This window comes from Uranotaenia lowii, unplaced genomic scaffold (assembly GCF_029784155.1).
Source record: "Uranotaenia lowii strain MFRU-FL unplaced genomic scaffold, ASM2978415v1 HiC_scaffold_95, whole genome shotgun sequence".
Taxonomy (NCBI): domain Eukaryota; kingdom Metazoa; phylum Arthropoda; class Insecta; order Diptera; family Culicidae; genus Uranotaenia; species Uranotaenia lowii.
Window position 1 is genome coordinate 24,406 of NW_026598922.1, and position 27,650 is coordinate 52,055.

The window sequence follows — 27,650 nt, forward strand, 5'->3', positions numbered from 1 at the left end:
GAATTTCTCGAAAGTTGGTTTTCATCATTCAACGAACCGTAATGTGCCGGATGGCGGCATCCAAGATGGACAGGTTGGACGTTTTCTTCTCGTCCGGTTGCAGGGTCAGCTGTTTTTTCAGCTGCTCGAAGCATTCCTTCAGGTGCGCCCGCCGGTTCTTCTCCAGCTTGTTGTGCACTTCCCTGGTGCCTACGCTGCTTTGAGTTCGGAAAGGGAAGGAAAACGGAAAGATTGTACGATGTTAGAAATAAAAAATCAAGGAGAAAGGGTAGTAGGTATAACATAGATCTCAACAAGATCTCACCCAATGAAACCCCGTTGACCGTTAAGGTTTTTTTTTCAACGAGTTTCCATTCCTTATGTTTGTTGTGGACTTCTTGAAAGTTGAACTTTTTGAGGTGTAAAATATATCTTTTTCAGCTTTAAACTTGGCACAGATTATGCCGGTGTAAGAGTTTCCATACTCTAATTATAGGTCGCAAAGTCTAGCAGGGAATCAACTTTTTTTTACTACACTCAGAGGAAATCTTATTATAAATTTCATAAGATACATCTTATGAACCACTTTTTTGCCTCCAAACTAATTTTTAATAAGAGTCTTATGAAATTCTTTCAATTTTCATACGATGTTCTAATGAAAAATAGAAGAAACGGCATTGTGAAAAAATGATGAACACATTCATTCATAGCCTCAGTTTTTTTTTCATCATCTAACAGTACGAAGCAATCGCCAGTTCATAGTTATTATAGTTTTCCTTCAATGTTAAATGTTATTGTTATCTCCGGAATGGTAAGTTCGATTTGATGTTTTTGGTGCGAACGTTGAATATATTAGTAAACTAAAATACATTGTTTGTTTACTTTTCAGCAAGCTGATCGGCAAAAACGAAAGGTCGAAGATTAAGATGCGACAACAAAACTTTGATGGAGCCGTCTGTTGATACGCTGCTGATGGTGATCATGAAGGATTTAATTTTAAACAAATTTGGCAAACAATAAAGTGAATGTTTTCAGGATGAAATATCGAGAATTTTTCTTATTAGAAAGTGATTTACTGTTTCCATAAGAATCTCTTATGAAAAGCAACAACCTCTCATTGAAGTAGGCTTTCATCTTCAGAATTCATTCGCGTCATAAGACAATCTTATGAATTTCATTAATTTTTCTTATGGCGCCACTTCATAAGAGAATCTTATGGCATACATAATAGTATTTTTCTGAGTGTAGTACCTACTAGTACAAGAAGCATGTGGCCTGAACTAGCAAACTTCTCATATCGATTTTCGTCACCGAAGCGTCCGACAATTATTGACAGACAATTGTATATCGGTACTCATACTAGTCCTTTGTACTAGCACACTACCAACATCGATTTTTCAATCTTTCTTTGAAAACAAAATTCAATCTTTAAGCCAAGTAGTTTTATTCAAGGGGTCAGATGTAGTCAGAAATTGACTTTTTTGCACCCGTACTAGAAGCTTGTGCTACACTCAGAAAAATACTATTATGTATGCCATAAGATTCTCTTATGAAGTGGCGCCATAAGAAAAATTAATGAAATTCATAAGATTGTCTTATGACGCGAATGAATTCTGAAGATGAAAGCCTACTTCAATGAGAGGTTGTTGCTTTTCATAAGAGATTCTTATGGAAACAGTAAATCACTTTCTAATAAGAAAAATTCTCGATATTTCATCCTGAAAACATTCACTTTATTGTTTGCCAAATTTGTTTAAAATTAAATCCTTCATGATCACCATCAGCAGCGTATCAACAGACGGCTCCATCAAAGTTTTTTTGTCGCATCTTAATCTTCGACCTTTCGTTTTTGCCGATCAGCTTGCTGAAAAGTAAACAAACAATGTATTTTAGTTTACTAATATATTCAACGTTCGCACCAAAAACATCAAATCGAACTTACCATTCCGGAGATAACAATAACATTTAACATTGAAGGAAAACTATAATAACTATGAACTGGCGATTGCTTCGTACTGTTAGATGATGAAAAAAAAACTGAGGCTATGAATGAATGTGTTTTTTCACAATGCCGTTTCTTCTATTTTTCATTAGAACATCGTATGAAAATTGAAAGAATTTCATAAGACTCTTATGAAAAATTAGTTTGGACGCAAAAAAGTGGTTCATAAGATGTATCTTATGAAATTTATAATAAGATTTCCTCTGAGTGTAGTGGTCTTTTAACATCGATATTTGACATTTACAAGTCAAACCATTTAATTTAAGGGCACATCCTGGCAATGTTATTCAAACCGTGTGGAGCACATCTCTCAGATTTCCCCTTTTTTTTGACAGATTTAAGCTTTTTTCCTCAGATTTAAGCTTTCATCTCCTATGCTTTCAAGGCAAAAAAATCTTAAATCTGAGGAAAAAAAAGCTTAAAAACGAGATTCACGAGCACATATTTAAAAGATGTTGGTCACACGATACATAGACAAATCGTGTAACGTTGCAGGGATCTGTTTAAGGGTCGCATGATGTAGTCTGAAATGCTTTTTTTAAACACCAATAATAATACAAAACACACTCCTGGGATCGATTTTTCATCTATTTCACTCAAGGGATCGCAAAATTATGATCTACTTCACTAATAGCATATGCTCGAGTTTTTTTATTTCGGCAAAAGATGATCGCACTATATAGGTAGGGGAGAGTGGGGATACTTGATCCCCTTTTCTTATTTTCACCATATATTTTTGGAAAAATTTAGCAACTCGCTTTCTTTTACATTTTCTGACAGCGTGTAACTTCAAGTTTCTATGCTCCTAAAATTAGAACGATACTTGAACCCGTAGATGAACTAGAAGCATTTTCGTGGGAGTAAAAAAATTGCAATATTTTTGAAGTTAAGGGAGACTTGATCCTTTATTCAGGAAGCCCTAATCCATGGAAAAAATCAAACAAAACCCCAAGATAGAATGTTAATTGACTATTTTGGTCATGTTTGTTCTCATTTCACAACCTATAATTGTCAGAAAAATAAATTCCATAGCTTATTCTCAACCCTTAAGACATTGCATACTTACGGGCGCAATTTTTTATAAACAAGAGAAAATCAATTATTTAAGCCCTTTTCTTCAGATAATTGATGGATGAATATTAGCTATTCGATAAATATTAGTAATCTCGTAATCAGCAATGACCACGATCCACTGAGAAGAAGAATATACCGGGATCATTTGTACCCAAATATAAGGGATCAATTGTACCCAAAATCAACATTTCAGAAAACTTTCCCTGAAAAAAGTTGGGAGTTTTCCATCGCTTTGAAAATATTGTATTTTGAAGTTCAATTTACACTTGAAAGATTTATGTATTGGAATAAATATTTTTGTTATAATATTACCATGTTAGGAACATTTCAAAATGATGAAAAAAGATCTTCAAGTCACATTTTGAGAAATTTTTCAAACAAAGTTCAATAACCCAAAAACTTATTTTGTTGAAAATTTTTGAGCTTCAACTATTGCTGTTTTGTTCCATTTGGCACATTTTTCTAGAACATTTGATCTTTGTACGACATTCCAGTTTGGAGATATAGCTAGGGAATCAAGTATCCCCAGGGATCAAGTATCCTCATTCTCCCCTATAGAACAGCTTTGCAATTGTTGGATTGATATGTTGCTCTGTTATGCCTCATCTAAGCGAATCGCGAATCGCGAATTTAACATGAAGGTAATCCATGTACATTTTGAATAACAAAAACGTGTGTACTAGTTGAAGAAAAGTGTATTTTTCAAATGCCAATAAGTTTTTATTAGTTGAACTCATTTACCTGCTTCAAAACCTAAGATTAATATCATATTCAAAGTCACAGAACTAAACTATGTTGCAAATACACGTAGGAAGGGTTGCCATTTTTTCCAAATTCAGGAAACCTTGAATATAAAAGTCAGGATAAATCAGGCTTAGATAAAAGCCAAACTGTTGACTTTTTTTGTCTATTTTACAAAAAAAAAGTTATGTTTTCGATCACGGTAATATCATAAATTATAGGTTCTAGACCTTCTTTAATAGATATCTTCGAATTCAACTCGATGAGTTACTAAGCTGTATGAGGGTTAACAATTTTGATGAACTTTTGATTGTCAGGACAAACATTCATCGTGATGTGAATTTTTATCTCGAAATAGCTTCCAAAAATAGAAAAATATTCAATTTATTAAAATTTACTTTTCCTATGAACAGCGTTCTTATCATGATTCCAAAAAAGGTAAGTAAACAGTTAAAAAAAAATTAGAATACCAATTCAGCTGCACGAGAGCTGTACCTAGAAAAAAGGTCCTTATAAAAAAAAATCACATAACAAAATTAAAAAAATAGAAATGGGGATAACAAAGAATCGCTCTACTTTTTCGAGCACACTATAAGAACTTATCCGAAGACTATGAATGCTCGTGAAAAATGTTTTCTCATACTGAAATACGTTGAAATTACATATTTGGGTCACATCGTTCTTTCGTTTTTCCGTGTACAATAGACATTAGATAAAATTTCGCAGTTTTTTTTCTGTTTGATGGGTAAAATTTTCCATTAATTTAGTGCTTGATACGGTTGAAATCATTGGATGAACATTGTACTGAAAAGGATATAAAAATAAACAACATTATTCGTCCTTAAATTGTTCATGAATCACCTATAAAAAATGGGATTTGAACTTCAAATTAAAAAAAAAACATTTAGATTCCCAACTGGAATTCAATTCGAAAACAAAACTTATACCACACATTGAGTTTTTATTTCTAAATTCGATAAATACATATAAGTCTGAGAAACATCGCAGCAATAACTCCACTATAATCAGTATGAAATAGAAGGTTATTAACAAAATTACTAGAAGAATTACTAAGAATTACTAAGAAGCAGCATAATTTTATAGCAAAAATATTGCGTTTACATACTCAAAATCCAGTACAAAATAAATAAGTATAAATAAGTACAAAGAAAAAACGCAGATTGACAAAAAGTAAAAAAAAACAAAGTTTTTTGAAAATACGTCAACAAATCTGTGTTTCGTATTTTGAGAATCTAATGATGCTAAACATGTAAATTGACATAAAATTAGTAATTGACTGTAATTAAAAACATTTGTCCTGTGCCATTTGGCGGTTGATCGATGAAAAAGTACGGTTTTACAGCTCTTTTTTACTTTTTTGTTCATCATCCAGGAGTGAAAAATAGAAAAAAAAAAACAAAAAAAGCGCTTAGGTATCTAATTTTGTTTCATTAGAAAGATTGTTAATAAAACTTTTTTTCAAGTATTTGAGAGAATTTTGCATTGGATAGGTTTACAAGTTTCACCAAACTGAGCATGTCTCATCTATAAGACAATAGCTTTTTTGATTTTGTTTGGTTCTGGCACGAATTTTATCATTAACAATTACAAATCTTTTCAAAAAGTGCTAAAAAAAAAAAAAATGCTGCAAAATTGCTGCAGCGAATTTCTATTTGCCTGACATAGATCCATCATACAGATTTCAACACTAGCTTCCTTAAGAACTGATATATAGCTTTTTTTCTGCAGCCCCTATTTCGACTTTTTCTTTGACCTTGAATAAGATTTATTTTTTGTTTCGATTATAGTCGTTTTACCATCTTCATGGCATTCGCGACTTTATCAACGATGCAGTTGGCGGATCGTTATTGAAAAACTCATCCGGTACAACTGTGTTCGATGTTTACTCTTGGGCTCGAACTCGCGGACATCGGCTCAGGAGACAACAGACTTGCCAACTGAGCTATATCACAAGCCCACCTTGAATAAGATGAAAACAAGTGATTGTAGTAGAATATTGTCTGAGTATCATATCTCAGTTACGTTACAAGGTTTCCAAAACTAAAAATTTTGTAAAATAAAACAAATTGGGCGATTGAGAAACAAGCGATATACAGCGATTTTAAGCGAAGGATGTTTAATTGACATTCTAGATGTTCATTAAGGGTCCCAGAAGAATATTGACACTCTTAGGATGGATTTGGGTTGAAATGTTCATTAAAACATACAGTTTTCCTCAGGCTAAATCAGGCATATTTCCAAAAATCAGGAAAAAATGGAGGTTGTCAGGATGGGTCTCAAAAAATCAAGCAAATCCTGGAAAATCAGGCTCATTGGCAACCCTGCTCGTAGGAGAATATTCAATAGGCGCCATGCAGCCGAAAACATCCGAAATCTGCTGAAGGAAGACCGAACAAACACTTATACTAACACACCTATTTGACTGGAAGCCAGAATGAAGACTAAATGGAATTAAGAAAAAATGGAAAGTAGAACAAAAAATATTGGATATTTTGATTCCAGAGTTAAAACAATAAGGTTGTTCGTTTTGCAGAACAAAATATTGAAATTTCTCAAACAAAACCAAAAGTTACACATTACACATATAATCATTACTTTGAAATCAGGGTGGATAAAAATCAATAATTTTTTTTGAAAAAAAAAATAGATTTTTTCTATTTAAATCGTTTTTTTTATTTAAATCAGATTTTTTGTATTTAAACAGATTTTTTTCCTATAAACTGCTTTTTGAAGTTATAGGACTTTCTGGTGATCCTTATCTATATGCATGTTGCATGTTGAAGTTTTCAATATGTGCCAAAAGTGTCAAAATTTCTACCACTTTTTCCCAACATCAGTGAACTTCCTCTAAAAGCAAAAGTTCACTCGTGTTAGGAAAAAGTGGTAGAAATTTTGACACTTGTAGCACATTTTTAAAAATTTACCATGCAAGAATGTTTTCAAGATCTTTGGGCGTTGAATTTTTTTACAACGCTTGAAGATCGCAGATCTTGAAAATGTTTTCGCATTGTAAAGTTTTCAAAATGTGCTACAAGTGTCAACATTTTTACCACTTTTTCCCAACACAAGTAAACTTGCTCTAATTGTAATTCCAACTCTGATTTTTTTTACCGGTTTCTGAGATACTTTACAAATTTTGAGATTGTTATTAATGAAGTTTTGGAACACATTCGTGATTTTGTAAATGTTTATTGTTAGATAAAAACTTCTTACCGATGCCTTTCAAACTTGTTTGAAGCCAAGGGATTGAAATCAAAGAATTCTTTGCATGTGGAGTGATAAGCGCTCTGAGCGCTGGTTTCTCTCATTTGAACTCAAATCTTCTAATTATCTCTAGCAAATTGCCACGAATAACCACAAATACAATCATTGACTGCACAATTTGTGTGATCTTTGACGAATTTTCTTCCTTGATTTCATTTCTCCGCTTGAAGCACTAAATAAATATTGTATAACAGGAAACAGAAGTCCTACATGAATAAAAGTGCCCGATACCTATAATTGGTATTGTTATGTTTCTATTGGACAACATATAGCTGGTTGATTCTTCTGACTTTCATGGCCATTCAAAAATTGCGAAAATTCATCCGAAGCAGTGAGTTATTTTGGCTGCATCTGTTGTGAAAAAATTAGGATGGTTGTGATTTTTTTTGCCTAGCTTGAAGTAATTCTTGTTATATCTTGTGGTCTAATGTTCAATGATCCTTCCTTTTCTATGGCGACCGTCAGAACTTTGTGCAAATTACATCAAGGTGAGATGATTGTTACCTGAATACTCATACAGGAAGCTTTCATGAAAATCTTCATGATCAGTTGAGTTACTTCAACAAATTTGGGATAAAAATCTCATAGATCTATAGACAATTGACGATCTGTAAGTAGGTTGGAGGCCGATTTGATCCATTCGTCCTTAGCTCCCTTAAATCACATTGTAATTTTGACCAGAATTTTTGACGGTCGCTTTAGAATGGGGATCGAACAACAAATGAGGAAAGTGGCTGCAAACGGTGACCTGTTTCATCACATGGCGACCGTTCTAATCATTAACCGTAATTCTCCGTCGGACTCGGACTAAAATATGCAAAACCGTTCTAAATTAGTATAAACTTACCCATTGCTGTTGGAGCTGGTAGTCCGCCGCCGTCCTCCGCTGGGAAACTGTCCGAGCAAAGCACTCGCACTGCTGCTACTTCCAGCCAGTCCCTGCCCGGTCTGCACCAAATGTCCTAGCTGCGAAGACACCGACGAAGACGACGATGACGACGACGACGATGACGAAGACGACGAAGATGAGAGCGACGACGGATGATGTTGTTGGCTGATGTTCGCCGACTGCTGGATGATGACGAGATCGTGGGGCAGCGGGGACGAGTTGCTTCCGGCGACGGCGGACACCAGACCACCGTTGACGATGCTGATGGGCAGCGGCGACGAGCTGCTTCCGCTCAGATTCAGGGAGCTGGAACTGTTGGCACCGCCGCTCATGTACCCACTGGAACCGCTGCTCAGATTCAGCGACGACTGGGAATCGTCCACCGGGGAAATGGTCAGGGTGGAGGAGGACGAAGCGGATGAAGGCGGGGTGCTGGACAGCCGATGATGGACCAGGTTACCACTCTTGGTCGAGAGATCAATCGTGAGGGAAGAGGCGGGATGGTGTTTCTGGATGTGGCCGCTGCTGCTGCTGCCATTGGTTGATATCACTACGAGCGGTGGTGCTGTGCTGCTGCTGCTGCTGCTGGAATGTCCGTTTACGAGGGGTTCGTCTGAAAGTTACATAAGCAGAACGAAGATCGAACACATTAGGATAAGTTAAGGTTGCATAATATGTGTACAATCACTAGTTAGGATATGGCTGAGCGAGTAGCTGACGCGACGTGTGAAATTTAATACAATTGTGTTCACAACAATTCTAAGTAGGTTTAAATCGGAATCGTGTAATCTAAAACTACGCAGTCAATGATCAGGGAAACAACAATATGAGCGAGCCAGCTCAGCCGGCGTGTGATTACGAACCCGGTTTTTCAATGTCATGTAACAGTCCTGCAACTTTGTTTCTCTCTTGCGATTAGAACGATGTGAACTTTTCCGTTACCATAATCTTGATTGAGATGTAACTCTTACTATCAACTGGTCAGATTCAATGATCTCATAATCAACTTTTTGAACTGTTTTTTTTACTTATCATTGAATAAGTTTAAACGATTTCACCTATCCCAATTCTAAGTGACACCGAATGCCATGAAATTGGGGACGACGCTGACGCCACACGCAAATGTGGGAGGTGGGTGGCGCCAAGCCAATACACAACAAACGAGAGAAGGGCCCAGGCCAAGTTCAGCCAGGCCGCGTGCTCGAGAGAAACGTGTTGTCCATTTCATGGGAAGAAGGGAGAAAATACGCTTCGTCTATTCATCCACTCTAGCCATATGCAGAGTGCATCGCCGCCGCCGGTTGCACATGTGTCCATAATAGATACTAAAGGTCTCATCTGAATCCAGATCAGAATCAACCATGCAACGGTGCACGATAATGGACCCCGTTTCGAGATTGAGTTGGATCAAAACTGTGTCGAATTTAAACACACAGAATAAATCTTGAACAAAACCCGGGGGTGACAGATGTCAGTAGATTCAGCAGCTTCATTTAAGTCGGCTTAGAACAATTCACCCAAGTAGAGTCATGTGTGTTGTGTAACGAACATTGAGGTAGGTACAGGACAGGGTACAGGGAACAAATCATCTTCTAAACAAATTTGCATTTTACACCGCACGGCATCTCATTTGAGCAACACGCGAGAAAAATCCGGATAGCTAGCGGTCAAAAGCTTAGACTAGTGTGTAACCTGGACCAGGGAACTTGTTGTAAATAACATAACAACAGTCATAGAGTGCTTTCCGTGTCGCAATTAATTAGAGAATAAATTAAAAGTTTCCCCTAACATATGTGGAATCTAAATTGGAAATATAAAAATAGGGAATTAACTTAACAAAAGGGATTCTTAGTTAAAACAAAAGTAAGGGTTACTAGTATTTTGTTTCATGAATACAAAATCGAATAAAAAAAGTAGAATCATGTAATTTGCAGCCAGAGACTTACGCCGAACGAAGTTGTGATATAAAAACTGTACCGAGTGCCCCAAATGACTCGAATTTTAAAAAAATTATGCACTGCAGACTGCAGGCTAGTACATGATCTCATGCAAAATTTGGGCCATGAGAAGAGGTCGCTCAACGAGCCTGAAGTTTGTATGGGGTTTTGAGCCATTTTGTTCGGGAGAACCATGAAATAACAGTTTTCAATCAAAAACTTTAGTTCCCTTCGGTCGATTTCTTTTTAATACGGTTTTTTTTTCTTAAAGCCCAAATTCTGACAAATATTTCATTAGAAGTTAAGATAAAAAAGTTTTTAGGCTTCAAAAATTGGCTAATTACAAGGGTGGTATTCATCTCTGTTGATGAGGTATCAATATGTTCGACCGCCCCGACTCATTAACAGTGATGAATACCACCTTTAGAAAAGTTAGGCCATTTTTGAAGCCTAATATCATTTTCATGTTAACTCATATCGAAATGCAGTCTTCGGATGAAATATTTGTCATAATTTGGGCTTTCAGAAAATCGGCCGAAGGGAACTAAAGTTATTGATGAAACACTGGTTTTTTTAATTTTCTCGAACAAACTGTCTCAAAATTCCATACAAACTTCAGACTTGTTAAGCGACCCCTTCCCATGATCCGATCTGACCCAAATTTCGCATGAGATCTTGTATTTACTAAGCCTAGGATCAATTTTAACCTGCAGCGCAAATATTTCACAGGTTTTGAATTTCCCATACAAATTTGGGGTCGCCTGCAATTTAAGGGACTCCCAGGATTCCATCTGAATTTTGAGGGTTTCTACAAAATTTTCCTCTAGCACTCACGAATGAGACGATTTTATTAAACAGCTTATGTTTTCTGTTAATGATGATGAAACAATGGTTTCTGGTTGAATTTGATTCCTAAAAAACAAGCTGTCCATTGAGTAGACTGAGTTGTTTGAGTGTCACTTTCGAATTTCTCAAACCCTTAGATGTAAAATGTTTCTTTTAAGTTCAAAATTCAGGATTTGGAAGTAACAGTTACATAAATTAGTCTTCACTTTTTTGTTTGCATGGGTAAATTAAAATATTGTTCTGAAAAACTAACATGATTATTTCTTTAACTCTGGAACCGAGCCTAAATAATGGGTTTTGTGTCCATTTATTAATATTCTGAAGGAAATTTTCTGCTTAATAATTTTGTCGAAAAACGCAACCTCGTATCCCTTCGATAAACCATGTTATAACCTGTTGTGGCCACTCAATTTCAATTTTTCATTTCCCGCATTTTTCCCGACTTTTTCCCGCATGGTCTTATGAAACTCCCGATTTTCAAAAACCAAAAAGAAAACAGTCTGAAAGGCTCTATTCAACGGTTTTCTACTTTCTACTTCTACTAATAAGTGATTTCATTTCAACAACATTTTGCACAAAACGCAAAAACCATAGCATATTTTAGATTTCAATTTTTCTGCGCCCTTTTATATCTCGCTATTATGAAAATTTTAATTTTAAAGTCTATAAGAATTTTTAGAAGAAAGCATAAGCAAAGTGAGAAAATGCAATAAAATTGAAATTAAACAGTAATTGTTTAATTTCAATTTCAAAACAGCCGCAAATAAGTAAATTCAAGTCACAAAAAAGGTAGTATTTGAATCTTATGTCTTCATGTCTTATCTCTTCATAAATTTTGCAAAAACCTATGCTATCCAAGAAAATAGATTGGGTTTTAAGTCGTAAGTTCAGTGTAAAAAGTGGTTTGATTTAACCGTGTGAATTTAGGTTTATTTTATCCATACAACTATACAATCATACAAAAATTTACATTACTTATTCCTTAACATTTCATCTGAATAATATTAGTTTTCATTTTAAACTGAAGGACAAATTGTTGGAATTCGACCTCTTAAGCATTTTATTCGGGAAACTTTATGAATTGATTGTAATATCAGTAGTTTTTAAACAAAGAAAGTAATTGTCGTCAATCATATTCACTTTTTTGGTTTTGTAAATTATATTCAAATTCTGTTGTTTCAAAATTTTCTCAGGGCGATGGCGCTCAGTTCGGCCTGGTCAAACCTAACCAAATATGCATTAGAAAGATCACTAAAGGTTCGAAATGTTAAATTTTAGCATAATTTAGAAGATAATGCTCTAAACTCGTAACTATGCTATGCTGAAGTAATTATTTTTTTCTGGAGCGTTTCAATATTTAAAGATTCGTCGATTAAAGAAATCTCTCTCTGATGTACAAAATTTTAGCTAAGACGTTCCTCTACTTAAACAAAAAAAAAGTTCCAAGTTAAACGGGAGTTGACATATTAAAGACTGTAAAGAAATGCAAACGGAAAAACCTCACATTTCTACTAGCTAATTCTCCGTTACAACTGGACTAAATAATTTGATCATTTTGGAGTTGCTCGAAATTTCAAGTTAAATTTTTTAAAAGGTGTTCGTTGAGTGTAAGATTCACAATTTTTCAGTTATCCTTGAGCATAAGAGGCACAGACATATTTTTCCTGAGCAGCTGAGCCTAAAATTTCCGATTTCTTGAAGGAATTCGCGACTTTTTCCCGTATTTCCAGACAGATTTTAAATTCCGACATTTTCCCGCATTTCCCGACTTTCCTGAATGAGCCACACCGCCTGTTAAATGGAGGTATGTCTTCTGCCAGCTCTGCCGGATACAAACAAGACACCGCTTGACTTATTGGCAGCGTACAGTTGGAAAAATTATCCAGGAAACGAAAACGAGTGTTCAGTCAGTATGATCAGTGGTAGCACTATCCCACGAAATTTAGACCCAGTTTAGGCGATGAGATTTTGGTACCGGTTGAACGGCTTGGAAATTGCAAGATTTCTAAAGGCGGCGACACACACATATAGGTTCTCAGTGAAACTTCATGTTTCTTTGAAGAGATCTAAATTCTAAGACTAAAGCGTACATCTTTCAAGGATATAATGGCTAGTATCTTACTAATGCTAACGCCACCAACCCACAGACAGAGTACTATGTATGCCGTGATCGAGACTCGATCTCATGATCCCTGTCATAGAAGATTTAAACGCTACCGCTATCCTCTAGGCCACGGTCGGAGCAAATCATTTCCTTTTGCAAATCATGAAAGGGTCAATTTAAAAAAAAAACTATGTTGAGAAAAAAGGTGCTGAACTCCAGATATAAAACTTAGTTATTTTTGAAGCAATTCAAATTCAAATTCAAATTTAATAAATTGCTCTAATTTACCCTTTGTATTTTTCATTATGCGAACACAAACAGCTTTCCAACAGCCACAAATATTTTCTCCTATAAAGTTACACCTCATAAGGTTATTCATCTTTTCAGTTGGTAGCCGATTTGATCTCATAAATTGGTTTATTTGCTGAATTTATACAACTTGCGAGTCAGAAACAGTCTCAATAAATTTTAATATAAAATTCAAAATTCCACCCATAAAGAAAATTGACAGAATACTAGATAGGGGAAATAAGGCCATAATGATCACCTTAAGAGGGACGCTCATTTAACCATACAAAACAGCTATAACATGTGAGTTTCATTATTTTTTAGTATACAGACACTAAAAAAAGATTCTATTTCCTAACAGGCAGAAACTTGAAAAAGAAGATAAAAACGTTTAAAAATGCATTTTAATTTTTTTTGCCGAAAGCTGAAAACAGTCACTTTAGGGGCATAATGAGGCATAATGCCCCCTTTGTGGCAGTATAAGCACCATTTATCGGGGCACGATGAGCGTTTTCTGCCGTCGAATCTAGCAGCGAGTTCAACTCGATAAAATCAACTGAATTATAGAGCTACAGCTTGACTAATTTCATCTGACGATTTGACCTATTGGTAAGGTTTCAGATGAGAGGACCCGAATTCGATTCCTAGTCGAGACAATTTCTCCCACTCAAGGTTCAAATCTAGATTTGAGATTTTGATTCAGAAAACAGTTTGAGAACTTGCATTGAAAACTGAAACTCGAGAGCAAATTTAAATATGATCTCCCAATCAGCTGAAGATGAAGAATCCTTCCCTCCCGCCATTTATCGCTCTCCGATTACCCTTGCACTAAAACCACGATTGGCATTTTATTGTTCAGCTGGCGCGAAATGCCGGTAAAATTTTATTGTTTTTTGTACAGGGTGCGCGCGCGACAGCCTAGAAATAGGGGGATGGATCGCAGTATTGCTCCCCACTAAAACGGTTCCCCCCACCCCTTCGGAACAGCTCATAGAGCAACTCAACAATTTGCCTGTTTCACGACCTATATAAACCGGCCGCCCATTGAGAGAGGTTGGGACTGTGTGTGTATTTTTTCATTTGTAAGTATTTACTCCCCCCAACAACCCCATCCACCATTCAGTAAACACAACAGCCGTCAGCCACTGCTTGTTGCGATTCACGTGGATTCGCGCTTTCCAGTGGGGGAGCTTCTAGCCGGGAGAGACCAGAATTGGGGTGAAAAATTAAGAGAAGTGGAAACAGAGAGATTTTAAGCTCGTTGCCTCTTGCTAGGAGCTACAACAGGCATACCACAGCAGGGGGACAACTCCGGGGTTTTAGTTGCATAAATTGAGCTTGAATGATTTGGTAATTTGGATGCCGGCACGAAAAATGAGTAGAGATAAAGCAACCATTACTCTGCTCCGAGTATGTAGTTGGCATGTGTTGACAACTGTCGGCGCTACCTCGAGGGATCTTGATAGTAACAGTTGAATTTACCAATCATTCAATAATTTTTTGTTGCTGTTTTTCCCATCCTAAGGTTATCTCAATTTTACAAATTAACAATTAGTTGACAGATGACTTTTCTTTGAATAACCACTCAAAAGTCCCCCAGAACTAACGAAAAAGCATCCAACTGAATAAAAATTATCTGTTGGCCTAACCTTCCTAAGAAAAGCAGAAACTCGTCACTCGTCAGGCACCTGCTGAAGGATGTTGGAAACATTTCTTCGATTACCTACCTAGTAGTTAAAATCCATCCACCCACGCACATGTCATTTGCCATTGCTGCTTTGCTATCGTGCTTTGCCGGTAAAAGGCGGCAGTTTTCCAAGCGTGGGTTATTGTGAGTGGTTCGGAGATTTGAATTATAAATTACTGGGATGGAAATCTTTATCCTTAGTTATCGGTACATTGTCAGTTGTCAGTTTTTAGGTTATTGCTTTGTTCAATTCGGGAATGCATGGTATGTTTTATGTGTTCAGTTCATTTAAACATGTTTATCCAATGAAAAAATGTGTCTCTGGAAAAGTTGTTTCAAGCTGTCTATAATTTTGATTGGTTTAAGAAATACCATTTTTTTTTCATCCTGTTTCATACAAATTCTGAACACAGCAAAAAGTACTTTTAATTTTCCGATTTATTTTTACCAAAATTCCAACTGCCATACACCAGTAGACTGGGTCGATTTAGGTTCATTTTCGAATTTCTCAAACCATGGAGTTTAGAAAGGTTCGTTTTGGTCCAGAAATCATACATGATGTTTTGCAGAATTTTTAAGTAACGATTACATGAGTAATCGTTACTCGTTGAGCCCGTGGCGTAGAGGATAGCCTTCCAGTCTTCTAAGCCAGCGGGTATGAGATCGAGTCCCGGTCACGGCACACATAGTACACTTTCTGTGGGTTGGTGGTTTTAGCATTTGTAAGATGCTAGCCATCATATCCTCGAAAGATGTACGCTTAGAATTAAGAAAAGGGATTCTCTTCGAGGAAACATCAAGTTTCATTGAGACCCTGTATGTGTTTGTGTTCGTTTATAAAAAAAAAAAAAAAAAATTTGAATTTTTAGGTTTGATTGGGAATATTTGTTTTGAATATTTTGTTCTGAAAGATAATTCTCATTTTCGTTTTCTTCTGTGGAACCGAACTTGCTCATGGGTTTTGTGCCAATTTATAAATTATTTAAAGAAAATTTTCCGCTGAACAACTTTGTCGAAGACCGTAACTTCGTTTTTTATTAGACGAAAAAAACTATTTGCTGTTTAATAGGGGTATGTCTTTTGGCATTGAAAAACAATCCATTCAACTGACATCACTGCTGATGCCTAACGAAGTGACTTCTTGACAAGCAATACCTCGCCAAGCACCGGCAGTGATGTTAGTTGAATAGATTGTTTTTCAATGATAAAATAAATACTCCTATTCAACAGCTAGTATTTTTTTTTGCCTAACCAGATACGACGTTACGGCTATTTTCCGAAATTACAAAAAAATCTATAATTACACAGAATTTCAAGAAAATTGTCATAAAATAAACTGTGTTACAGAACACATATTGTAAATATTTATAGATTTCACAGATTTTTTTTATTTTGTACGCGTTTCCAAAATTGAAATTTTGATGTCAACAGAAATTTGGGATTTTTATCTTTGTTTAGGAAAAACATAATGATTGGTAATGTTTATTGATTTTTCTCAAATAAATCAGTATTTCATGTCTTTTCAAAGAAATTTATGCTATTTCCATCACAGAAAACCATCACAAAATATTTGGATAAAATCACAGAAAGCCAGATTTTTTTTTCGCAAAAACACAAAGTTTTTTCGGTAACCTTGGCGTTACGGAAGGGTTGCCGGAAAAAAAATCTGTGTTCTTGTGAAAAAAATTCTGAATTTGAGTATTTTTTTCCAAAAATTCAATGATGTTATTCTGTGATGTCATTTGCATAAATTTTATTTAAAAAATCATGAAAAATGGGTCTTTTTTACATTGTACTCGAGACAAATCAGTTAACATTACCAATATAATCATATATTTAGTTAGAAATCCAACAAAAAAAATCTGTGAATATTTCCAAAATTCTGTGCTTTGTGACACAAACACGCTCAAAATGTTACTAAAAATTCTGCAAAAAATCATGGATATTTTGTGGACCAAAACGAAGCTTTTTAGAACTCGGGGTTTAAGAAATTAAAATATGACCCCAAATCGACTGAATCTAATATTACAGCGTTTTATAATTTAAATAACAAAACACGTCAAAGTTCTTGATCCAAATTCTATGTCAAAGTATTGAGGGACCTGTACATATATTTCGAAATAAGCTTCCGTGCTTATTTGTTATTAAATAGAAGTAAATTTTGCCAAACCAAAATAAATTTCGGATACGTATATGCTAGCAGAGGTAATTCAGACATAGGCGGAGTTAGGTTAGGCAAATAGAAATTCCCTGTAGCATTTTTTTTAAAACTGAGCACTGTTTTGTAGATAAGACATGCTCAGTTTGGTGAAGTTTGTTAACCTGTTCAACTTTGCATGGCTTCAAAGACCAAAAAAAAAGTTGTAATAATGATCATCTAATGAAACAAAATTTGATACCGGCCCACTGGTCGGTGATTTAATCTGCCCAATTTGACATTTGAGCGCATTTTTCTGTTTTCCAGCCCTGTAACCAAAGATAGTAGATATAAAGATACCCAGCTCTTGATATTTTCCATATAAATTCCAACAGACATTCTTTCTACAAACATCAGCACCACCTGCTGACGGAAAAGGTCAACATTTCTCACAAATTGTGTTTAAAGATCCGAGCGTGCAGATCATGATGCACTCTGATATGTTTTCAATCAATTTAAAATTATTCAAAATGCACTCTGAAGTAAATTTATTCAATTTTGCAGAAACAAATGCTACTGATTCAGTAAAATTGAGCTAACCGCATTCAGATTCATCGATTGTGAAAAAACTTAAACTTAAACAGTTAAAATAATAATGAAAACATTAACGTTCACAATGTTTTTTATTCGATTATTTAAATCAACAATGAATAAAAAAAGTGTACAAAGAAAATAATAATTTAAGAATATTGACCAATTTATAATTTAAGAACATAGTGAAATGTTGAATTTCAAGCCAGTCTCAGTGTTTAAAACTTCTAGGAGGTTTTAAACTCTGAGACCAGTTCAAAATTCATCTTTCAACTATTTTTAGTTACTGGCTAGAGAAGATTTTTCATTTTCACCTGAGGTGTACCGCTACCTTCATTTACTCTGTTAAATTTGTACATAGAACTAAATTTAGCTAAATGGCCTGCAAGGAAATCAGTTAGAAAAAACCCAATACTCAAAATGCTGTATGATATAAACAGCTGGATCAACTTCTAAAACTGGGGCTTTTTACTTTACCTGAAGTGTCGTGTTAAATTTTGAAGAATATTATTTAATTATTAGTTTTGCAAATGTTGAGTCTTTTTCAAAGTGAAACAATCAGGCTGATATTTTTTTTGGAAATTTGGATATTGTGCAATCTTTTGCTGTCACAAAAAGCGGTTAGCGATCAGAAAAATAAAAAAAAAACTGATTTAAATAGGTACTGATTTGAAATATGGCACAAATATCACAATCCAAAGTTCTAAAGTGTGCAGTCTTATTTTGTGCGCTGCGCATAAAATAATCCACACCCTCATTTCTGACACTAAAGATTTTTGAGTGCAATAATTAGTTATTGTTAATGGAACTTTTTATTGCTGTGCTTTAAAACTCTCAATTGAGTACATGTGTCCGACAGTGTGATTAAAAATGCTTTACATGAGTTTTTTTCTGCTAACAGTGTTCACTGTGTTTTAGTTGCATTTCTGCCGTCATATTTGATGGTGGCGCTTATTTTTTTTTGTCTCCCGGTTTTCATAAGAGTTGGGAATCTTTATATAAACTATTTTTGCCTGTAACTGTATCAAAATAAAAAAAAAATACACTACAAATTGCAACCCGAATTAATTTAAAGTCAGATATTTTTACAGAACTAAACTATACTTGCCAATTTTCCGAGTCTCAACCGGACTTGTCCGGATGTTTCACTCAAAATTTGGGAAATATCCGGTCCTGTTGCGCGGATTTTATTGAAAAGCTCGGAATTTGTCCGGATTAATTCACTTTATATGCAAAATCGAATAAAAAAACTCAAATAAAACTAGTATAAATTAAGATTTTTGCGTCTTATTATTTGAACAAGTTGTATCTAAATAAACATGAAAAAGCATTCTGTCGTCTAAAATACGATTCAAAATCTGCTGATGTGTTTCGATGAAAAAAATATTGTTTCAAGTGTTTTTTTTTTATTTTTATCTTATAATTTTCGAGGTTTTTTTCTTAAATTTGTCCGAATATTGCTCGGATGTTGGTATGAAAATTTTGCATCAAAGGCCTAGGTTTTGCTAAGTATTTAGATAAAATTTCCCATATTTGGCAATTCTGGCAACCTATTTTTAAACCGAATATTTCAAGCAAATTTAAGCAAACAAACTGTTGAATTTGAATGATTTTCGGAAACAACCGGTACACAGCAAAAAAAGATCTGAATCTTTTAAGCAACACTGAAATTGAAAACCTTTAATATTACAAGACGAAGAACGTAATTTTTCAATGGAAATATACAGCTAAAAAAATGTTGAATCCTTAACAACACGGAATTCAAATGACACAAATATTACTTGACACGAAACGCGATTATTTTATGTTAAATTTACATCACATATGATGTAAATTTACATCACATTTGATGTAAATTTACATAACGTATGATGTAAATTTACATCACATATGATGGAATTTTCATTGCGAATTAGTTATTACACGTCTTAAATATTTTACATGTCTTTCGAATTTTTCACGCCTGTTGAAGCTTACAGAAATGTAATATTCAACTCGCACAGAAAATTCCATCATATGTGATGCTTCTATTTCGTTACATCATATGTGATGTAATTTTACAACATTTTTTTTTGGTCACAAAAAAATTCATAACAGCACTGAATTAAAAATTTCTTAAAATTACACAACATGGAATTGAATTTGAAGTCAATTATTATTACAATACACTGAATGCAATCATGTCATGTAAAATTATAGACTGTCAAAAATAGGTACTCACAAATGTCAACGAAATGTTAAGTCAAGTCGTGCAGCAGAGTATTTTATTGAAACAGTTTTCCTGCGAGTACTCAATTTTGGATCCGGTTTTTCGGAGAAGTAAGTGGAAGTGTGCGTGAGATTCCTAATAAAAAATGTTTTTTTTTTATTTACAAATGGTTTTCTCAAAGCATTTTACTTATAAAGTTTTTATGTGCCGGCAGTGTTTTTCCTAACTTTGGATTAGTAAGAGAAGAAAATGTGTGAGATAGAAAAAAAGTTTGTCACTAAATAAAAAAAAAAGATAATTATTATAGTTCGATTTTATATTTATTAAGAGATAAGAAATTATTAGATTATTGAATCTTTTTAACAAAAAGGTAAACGAAACAAATTCTAATTGGAACATATTTCTTCCTATATTCAGTGGTTTATAATTTTCATCATTTTTATTTAAAACGTTGAAAAATTTTACAGTTTTTTTTTTTATTTTATAAGTTGCTAAATTTTACTTTCGTGTAATATTTAACTAACACTGGAAATTCCATCATATGTGATGTTCATTTTTATTTACATCACATGTGATGTGATTTCACACATTTTTTCGTAGTGTGTAATTTTAATCGATACACATGTAACTTTGTTTTCTCCTAAAACCCGGTAAAAGCAATATCGATAACTTTTACTGTATTGAAATGATACGTTATAATAAATTTTCACAAATCTGCACAGGAGAAAAATTTGACTATTACGTGTCACTGAAAACTGAAACCTTAAAATAAATCACCTGTACTTAACAAAACCTGTAATTTTAAATTGTTTTTCTTGAAAGTCAACGAAGATTGATTTATTATTACAGCAAATGTCCTTAGCTTAGCTTAGCTTAGCTTGATTATTATTACAGCAAATGTCCTGTAAAAAAAAGTTGTACACTGAAATTAAATGTCACGTAATCATGTTTTCGACCTGTAAAATTACGGTAAATGTTCTGCTCCTTTTTGTTACAGGACATTTGCGTAATTTTACAGGAAATATTTTTTGCTGTTTGGTAATATTTTTGGCAATACAGGAAGTTTTTTATACCGAAGAACCATAAAAGCAATAATGATAATTTTGACCGTACGGAAACGGTTAAGAAGTTGTAATAAATTAAAACAACAAAAATGTCACAATTTCAAGAATGATGGATAGTATGAGAGAAACATGAGAAATCAAATAAAGAAAAAAAAACAAGCTGTAAATATCACAGATTTTTCGAAAAAGATACAACGGCTCACCAATGGGAATTGAACAAGCAATTTCCGCTTCAGTACAACGGCGCGTTAGCCAATTACACCACGGTGAACGTGAAGAAATAGGCTACAGCATGCGTACACGTCGAGCTCAATCGGATCTCTCTCTCTGTTGTTTCTCTGTCACCACACCCATCGACTCGGGATTTTAGCCGAGCGCGCACATGGTCGCTTTCTTCGGGCTTGCCGCTATTTACTGGAGCCTATTTTGTCACGTTCACCATGGTTTCGAATGAAATACCGGTATTTTAACTAAAATACAGGTAAAAAAACTAAATTCAATACCTGTAATTTTACCGTACCGAAATGATAATTCCAGTAGATTTAAAAAAAAAACTCAAAAATTTCAGTAATTTTGAAGAAAATGTCGGTGTTTTTTTTTCAGGAATAATTGTTATTTTTAACCGAACAACAGAAAATATTTGGTAAATTACACGAAATTTAAGCAACCAAACTGAATGTTTTTGTAATTTTAAGTTACGTTCACCATGGTTTCGAATAAAAATATCGGTGACTTTAACTAAAATACATGTAGTTTTTATCGAAAAAAAAAACCTAAATGCAATATCTGTAATTTTACAGTACTGAAATGATGATTCCATCAAATTTAAACAAACTAAAAAATTTCGGTAATTTTGAATGAAATGTCGGTAATTTTTTCGGGAATACTTTTTGTTTTAATCCTAACAAACAGAAAATATTTTTTTAATTACGTGACATTTTAGCCATCAAACTGTAAGGTTTCTGTAATTTCACGTCACGTTCACCATGGTTTCGAATGAAATACCGGCAATTTTGACTAAAATACATGTAGTTTTTATCGAAAAAAACCTACATGCAATATCTGTAATTTTACCGTACTGAAATGATAATTACAGTAAATTTTAACAAACTCAAAAATTTCGGTAGTTTTGAAGAAAATGTCGGTAATTCTTCCGGGATACTTGTTGGTTTTACATGAACAAACAGAAAATATTTGTTTTATTACGCGAAATTTTAGCAATCAAACTGTAGTGTTTCTGTAATTTCACCACACGTTCACCACGGTTTCGAATGAAATACCGGTAATTTTAACTAAAATTTATGTAAAAACCTAAAAAAATAAATAATGTGTAATTTTACCGACCTGAAATGATAATTCCAGTAAATTTGAACAAACAAAAAAATTTCGGTAATTTTGATGGAAATGCCGGAAACTTTTTCGGGAATCCTTTTGTTTTTTATTGAACAAACAGAAAATATTTGGTTTATTACGAGAAATTTTAGCAATTTCGGTAGTTTTGATGGAAATGCCGGTATTTTTTTTCGGGAATACTTTTTGTTTTTTATTGAACAAACAGAAACTATTTGATTTATTACGAGAAATTTTAGCAATTAAACTGTAATGTTTTTGTAATTCTGGAGGAAATACTGGAAATTACTGGTTATATAAACATTTAAGTATTTTTCTTAACTTGTTACTCAAAACATTTGATTTCCATTTCCATTTCCTATCTATATATTGTACCCATCCCCGAGAACAACATCAAACCACATAAAGTTAACTATGAGCAAACAAGTTTCCAGATTCCAGAACAATCCTGCCAGGCGCTGCTGTTAGTTTGCGAAAAAAAGCAAGGAAAACAATATACATAAAGAGAATAGTCAGTCATCCACCAAAACAAGGAGGGGAAAGGAGAGGCGATAGGGAACTCGGGAACAAGGTTATGCAACTCGCAACCGTCATCACGACCGACAACGGCCATACCCATGTCGCCCGTCGGTGGCAGTGCTGGAGGCCACGTGCCTGGCCAGTCGCGTTGCATCCCGTTCCGAGCGTTTGAATTTGAAATGTGATGATGGATTATGTGATTAGGTCTCTCGCTTTTGCACCGCACTATACCTACTATACTAGTTGATGGAAGAACCCGAGTAAGTGAGTGTGGAGAAGAAGAAGCGCTCGCGTATTGTCTCAGCTGGTGGGTTTCAACCACCCCAAACCGCAAAACTGGCGCGAAAGCTCCCCGGGAGAGAGGGAGAGAAAAAAAAGTTCCGAGTCGTCCCACATTTATAGATCTGCCCGCAGGCCGGTACAAAACAAGCCGATAGAGGCGTTCAAACAACCACAACACTATCCTATAGAATAGGTAGATAGGGTCTACTAGCAGGAGCTCAGCTATACTAAATAGCTCCACAGCCGATTGTTGTAACTGTTGCTGTTGTTGGAGGTTAGGTTTGCCACTCTCGAGACAACGTGACTTGTTGCCCACATGGCCACTTTAGTTGAACGGGCGCACTCACTGATGGTGGCGAGGAAACGGATAGGGGCAGCGCGAGCGGTGTTGGGTTACGTCCTGCCTTGATCCCGCCCAGAACTAGCTACTACTGTGAAGTACCGGGTTCTTCTTACTTTCTTCGGTGGTCGACTGCAAAAACTGCGGGAGGAGCGCGCACTGATTGAACGTGGCCTTTCAATTATCGACTCGAGGTAAACCCACACTTTCCTTCGGTTGCACTCGTGTGCCAGCAGCAGCAAGTGTCCCATTATCATCATCATAATCGACGTAAGAACTTTGTATGACTCAGGTGTGCACCCTAGGGTAACTGGCCTCAAATTTTCTTCCAGCGTCCCATTAGGTACTAGGGTAATTTAAACCCGAATTTAGGCTAATCACGCTTGGAGTGTAACCGAATTCTTCGACATATGATGTTATGTCATTCAAGTCTCAAACCTTTTGTAACACCTTTCCCCTATTGGGAGAGAAATGTAAAAAAAACCAAATGGCATTTCGAACAAACCATTCTAGAGTTGGGTGCACCATGGTTAGGATTCTACCCGGTATCAGTTGACATTTTATTATAAATGCCGGGTGGTGAAAATGGCAACGGACGCCAGCAGGGAAGAGGGGGAGGGGGAGCCGTTGGTTATATAAAGTGCAAAACACGAGGAATTTTAAGCAGGACTTAGCGGCGCACCAACAACAGGTGCTGCAGGAGGAAGCTCGATTCCGGACTCGGCTGGAGTTGTCGTGAGATCTTTTGCGAGCCGTAATTGGCTGTACTGCTTCCTCCTGCACGCCCTCTAAAATCAGTCTGTTCTCTACACTAACCTTTCGAGTACATAACAGGAAAGAACGTTCCTAAAGCTGCTCGGGGCATCCGGAAGTGTACCTGCCAACCTAGCTAGCTAGCTAGCTAGTAGTTGAATACTGAAACACTGTTCCCATTGAATTACTATCAAAACTTTGTAGTTGGTTGCGGGTGAATTAATTCGTTACAGAACTTGAAAAATTGTTGGGACTTTGGAAGTTTGAAATATCCGTAACAATCATTTTATGTGACCGTGGCCGAATTCATACATCCAGGATTTCAGTTTTAAGTAAGAGTCTCTTAAAACACGAGCGACTGTAAAAAATTCTCTTTTTAGAGTGATTGTATCATCGAATTAAAGCAGGAATAAACTAGTTGTGTTTGTAGTGAATCATTAATTTAATATTTGTTTTATAAGGTACACAGCAAGAAAAAATCGTGTAATTTTAGATCGAAAACGATGCACGAAATCGGAACATCGTTTTTGATCTAAAATTCTATCACTGTGTATTTTTGACAAGAATGTAATTTTTGGGGCGTGTAAATTTAGATCGATAACGATGCACGCCAATGGAACCGCCTTTTGTCATGTAAAAATACACAACGGTGTAAATTATGATTTTATTTTGATTGTTTGCCACTTTTGGAGGTATAAATAATAAATAATTGAAACACACTTATATCTTTTACTGAAGGAATTTATTTTCAAATCGAAGCATAAAAATAAAAAAAAGTTCACCCACCATCATGAGCAGTGCCAGGTTGGGATGATGGACTTCATACAGCCTATTTTTACCGGTCAGCCGCCATCAGTATTCTCCAATCGTGGTTCCACTTCACTGCGTAAATCTGCTGAAACAAAAATAATAATTAGGTTCCACATCTTTCTTTTACATAATGTCATTTACCTGATCTTCATCCGAATTCCGTGGACTTATTTGCTTTCCTTGGCTATTTTCATAATAAATTTTCTTGCCGAACTGATTGGAACTTTTATGGCTGCTCGGACAAAAACAAACACAAATGCCACAAGTTGAGAATTTCCATTCAATTTTAAACAAACAGATATAATTTTACACTGTTTGTGATATAAATTTCATTGACCGCTTGGTTTTTACATCACAGAATGTAAAATTATATCAATACAATTTATTTTTATTCTAAAGACTAAAATTACATCAAAAGGAGTTGAAAATTATATCTTTTGTGAATTACACTCGTAAAAAAATAGATCTCTCGTATTTTAGATTCCGTATACTTTTAGAAATTTTTTGCTGTGTAACGTAACGTAACGGTGTTGATCACTTAAAATTTGATTGAGTATTGTCATTGAAGTTGAAATCCGAAGTTTTCGCGCTGGTGATCGGCAACCTTGCCAACTAGCGACGTTGTGAAATATCATTACTGGGAACGCTTTTGTAAAGTAATAACCAGCGTGCCTATACAGCTACGGGTGGTTGCAAATTGAGCAACAGTAGGCAAGGAGTACCAAACGTTTCACATTGGTGGGGGGTGGAGACGGAGCGCTTTTTGACAGCGAATTATTCGCCTACCATGCCTATGATTACGATTGCCTGTCACAAGATGGACGATTCCGTGTATTCACGCAGAGTAAACTTGAATTTTGGAACGAATTAAATCTGACTTTGTTTCAAAACATTCATTTTTTTGAATCCAGCTCCTGTTTTTTTTTTGAATCAATGAATTATAGTTTTGATTGAAAATAATAATTTTTGAAAGAAAGAATAAATTTTTTGAATTGAATAACTTTGGACTTTGATTTCAAACAAATTCTTTGATTCAAAAGAAATTTGTTCAATTGCATATTTCTTTAGAAACAAAGTAAATTTGCTTTCAACCGAAGAAAAATGTTTTAAACTGAAAAGAATAATTTTTTGAAACAAAAACTTCAAACTTAGAAGATATTTTGCATTGACTTGCAAGAAGAACAGAAAACCGAAAAATCGAATAAAGTTCGGCCGCTCGTTTTAAAAATCAAACCAGTGAATCGGAGTAAGCTATAAATAAGGAGGATTCAGGGTGCCAAATTGTAAGTGTAAGTTGATAAATACTGAATATTTAAGTGAATTCAAGATTTTCTAAAACGCTTGTATAGTTACAGGACCACGGCCGACGGATAGATTTCCAAGTCTCTCGAACATGGAGAAAGCTGCGCAAAGTAACACCTCCCCAAATCCCGCGGTCGTATTTTTTCGGCCCAATCTTCAACGGCAATCACCAGTCAGACCAGCCAGCAGCTGGAGTGGCTTTCGGAAGTTTATTAACCGGGCCACGGAGAATGCGAAACTTTGTCAACGATATCAAGGACCCTACTCGGTTATAGTGAACCAGTGTTTTATGTGTTGGTGAATAAAAAAGAATTTAAGAACTAAAATTGTATCTTTTTATTATTCAAACTCCTAATAGGAACTTCGAAACAACAGGGTAAAAATCTTCCAATTGGAATAAATGGAAAATGGTTCAATGAATAAATGCTTTTAAATCTATATCTAAATTACCTTTGAGCAAAGATAATAACTTTAAATCAAATGAAACTGGTTTTTGTATAAAAGCATTAATATTTTGAATCTAAGATTTTTCAAAAGAAAAAATCTTTGAAACAGAGGAAAATGCATTTGAACCAAAAGATTTTTTATTTAAACCAAAACCAAAGGAAAAAATCCTTTGTTTTTGCGGCACTTTCCTTTGAAATAAAAAATCTTTGATATAAGAACACACCCGAAGTTGTACACGTCCTGATAATAACTTGTCGCCAGTGAGTGTCGCCAGTAAATGTCGCCAGTGCTCATTGACGAAAACTCCGGTTTGGGGATTCAGCGACAATATCTGTTTGGAGAAAGTCCACATTGAGTGTCAAGAAACTTTAATGAGAATTAAATTTTTAGAGTATTTTCGATTTCATTCCATAAGTCGATTCACGATGACGTAATTCCTCTTTATAGTGACATATCGCAGGTCCTATTTACAAAATTTTACGACCGAGAAATGGGGTGCAGTAAATTTTTCGTGTAGATGCACGATCAAGAAATTTAACTCAAAACTCAGTTTAAAGAAAGCAAAAAAACCAAGTTCCATTTTGTGTACTAAATTTAGCGCATTTTTTGGCTTCTTGACGGAAATCTCTCCGGGAATGTACAGAAAGTTAAAAATTCTTAAAAAATAGTCCCAAATCCCATCGAATGTCGAAATGTTTCTAAAAAAATCAAATGTTCTAAATCGAAAGCTTTTTGTGTAATTTTGACCAGAAGCTGTAAATAAGTGCACACCCAGAACAATCAGAAAACATTCTTAGCAGCAGCCTTCTCAATCTGTGCTTTTTCAGACGATCTTTTCTCTGAGGGCGAATCAAAAACAAACACACAACAACAATCGCCTTACAAATCTGCGCTTCCCGAGCTTATCTGGTTTTTCACCGGGGCCTTATCAAGAAACAAATATTTCGTAGCAGCAGCCTCAAAATCTGCGCTTCCTGTTCCAGTCCGTCTTTCTACCAGAGGCCGAATCCGGAC

At 35.1% G+C, this 27,650-nt stretch overlaps 1 protein-coding gene across 4 annotated transcripts in view; it reads right to left on the reverse strand.

The window, feature by feature from the left end:
- Positions 1-27,650, reverse strand: part of LOC129760991 (serine-rich adhesin for platelets-like) — an 80,128-nt gene that overhangs the window by 7,998 nt on the left and 44,480 nt on the right. For 3 of the 4 annotated variants that reach the window (XM_055758692.1, XM_055758691.1, XM_055758689.1), the window contains 2 exons: positions 7,929-8,583; positions 38-197 (listed from right to left, as the gene is read on the reverse strand). In XM_055758692.1, the coding sequence (XP_055614667.1) occupies positions 38-197; positions 7,929-8,583 (815 nt within the window). The remainder of the gene's footprint in view (positions 1-37; positions 198-7,928; positions 8,584-27,650) is intronic. The other variant, XM_055758690.1, reaches the window with a different exon arrangement.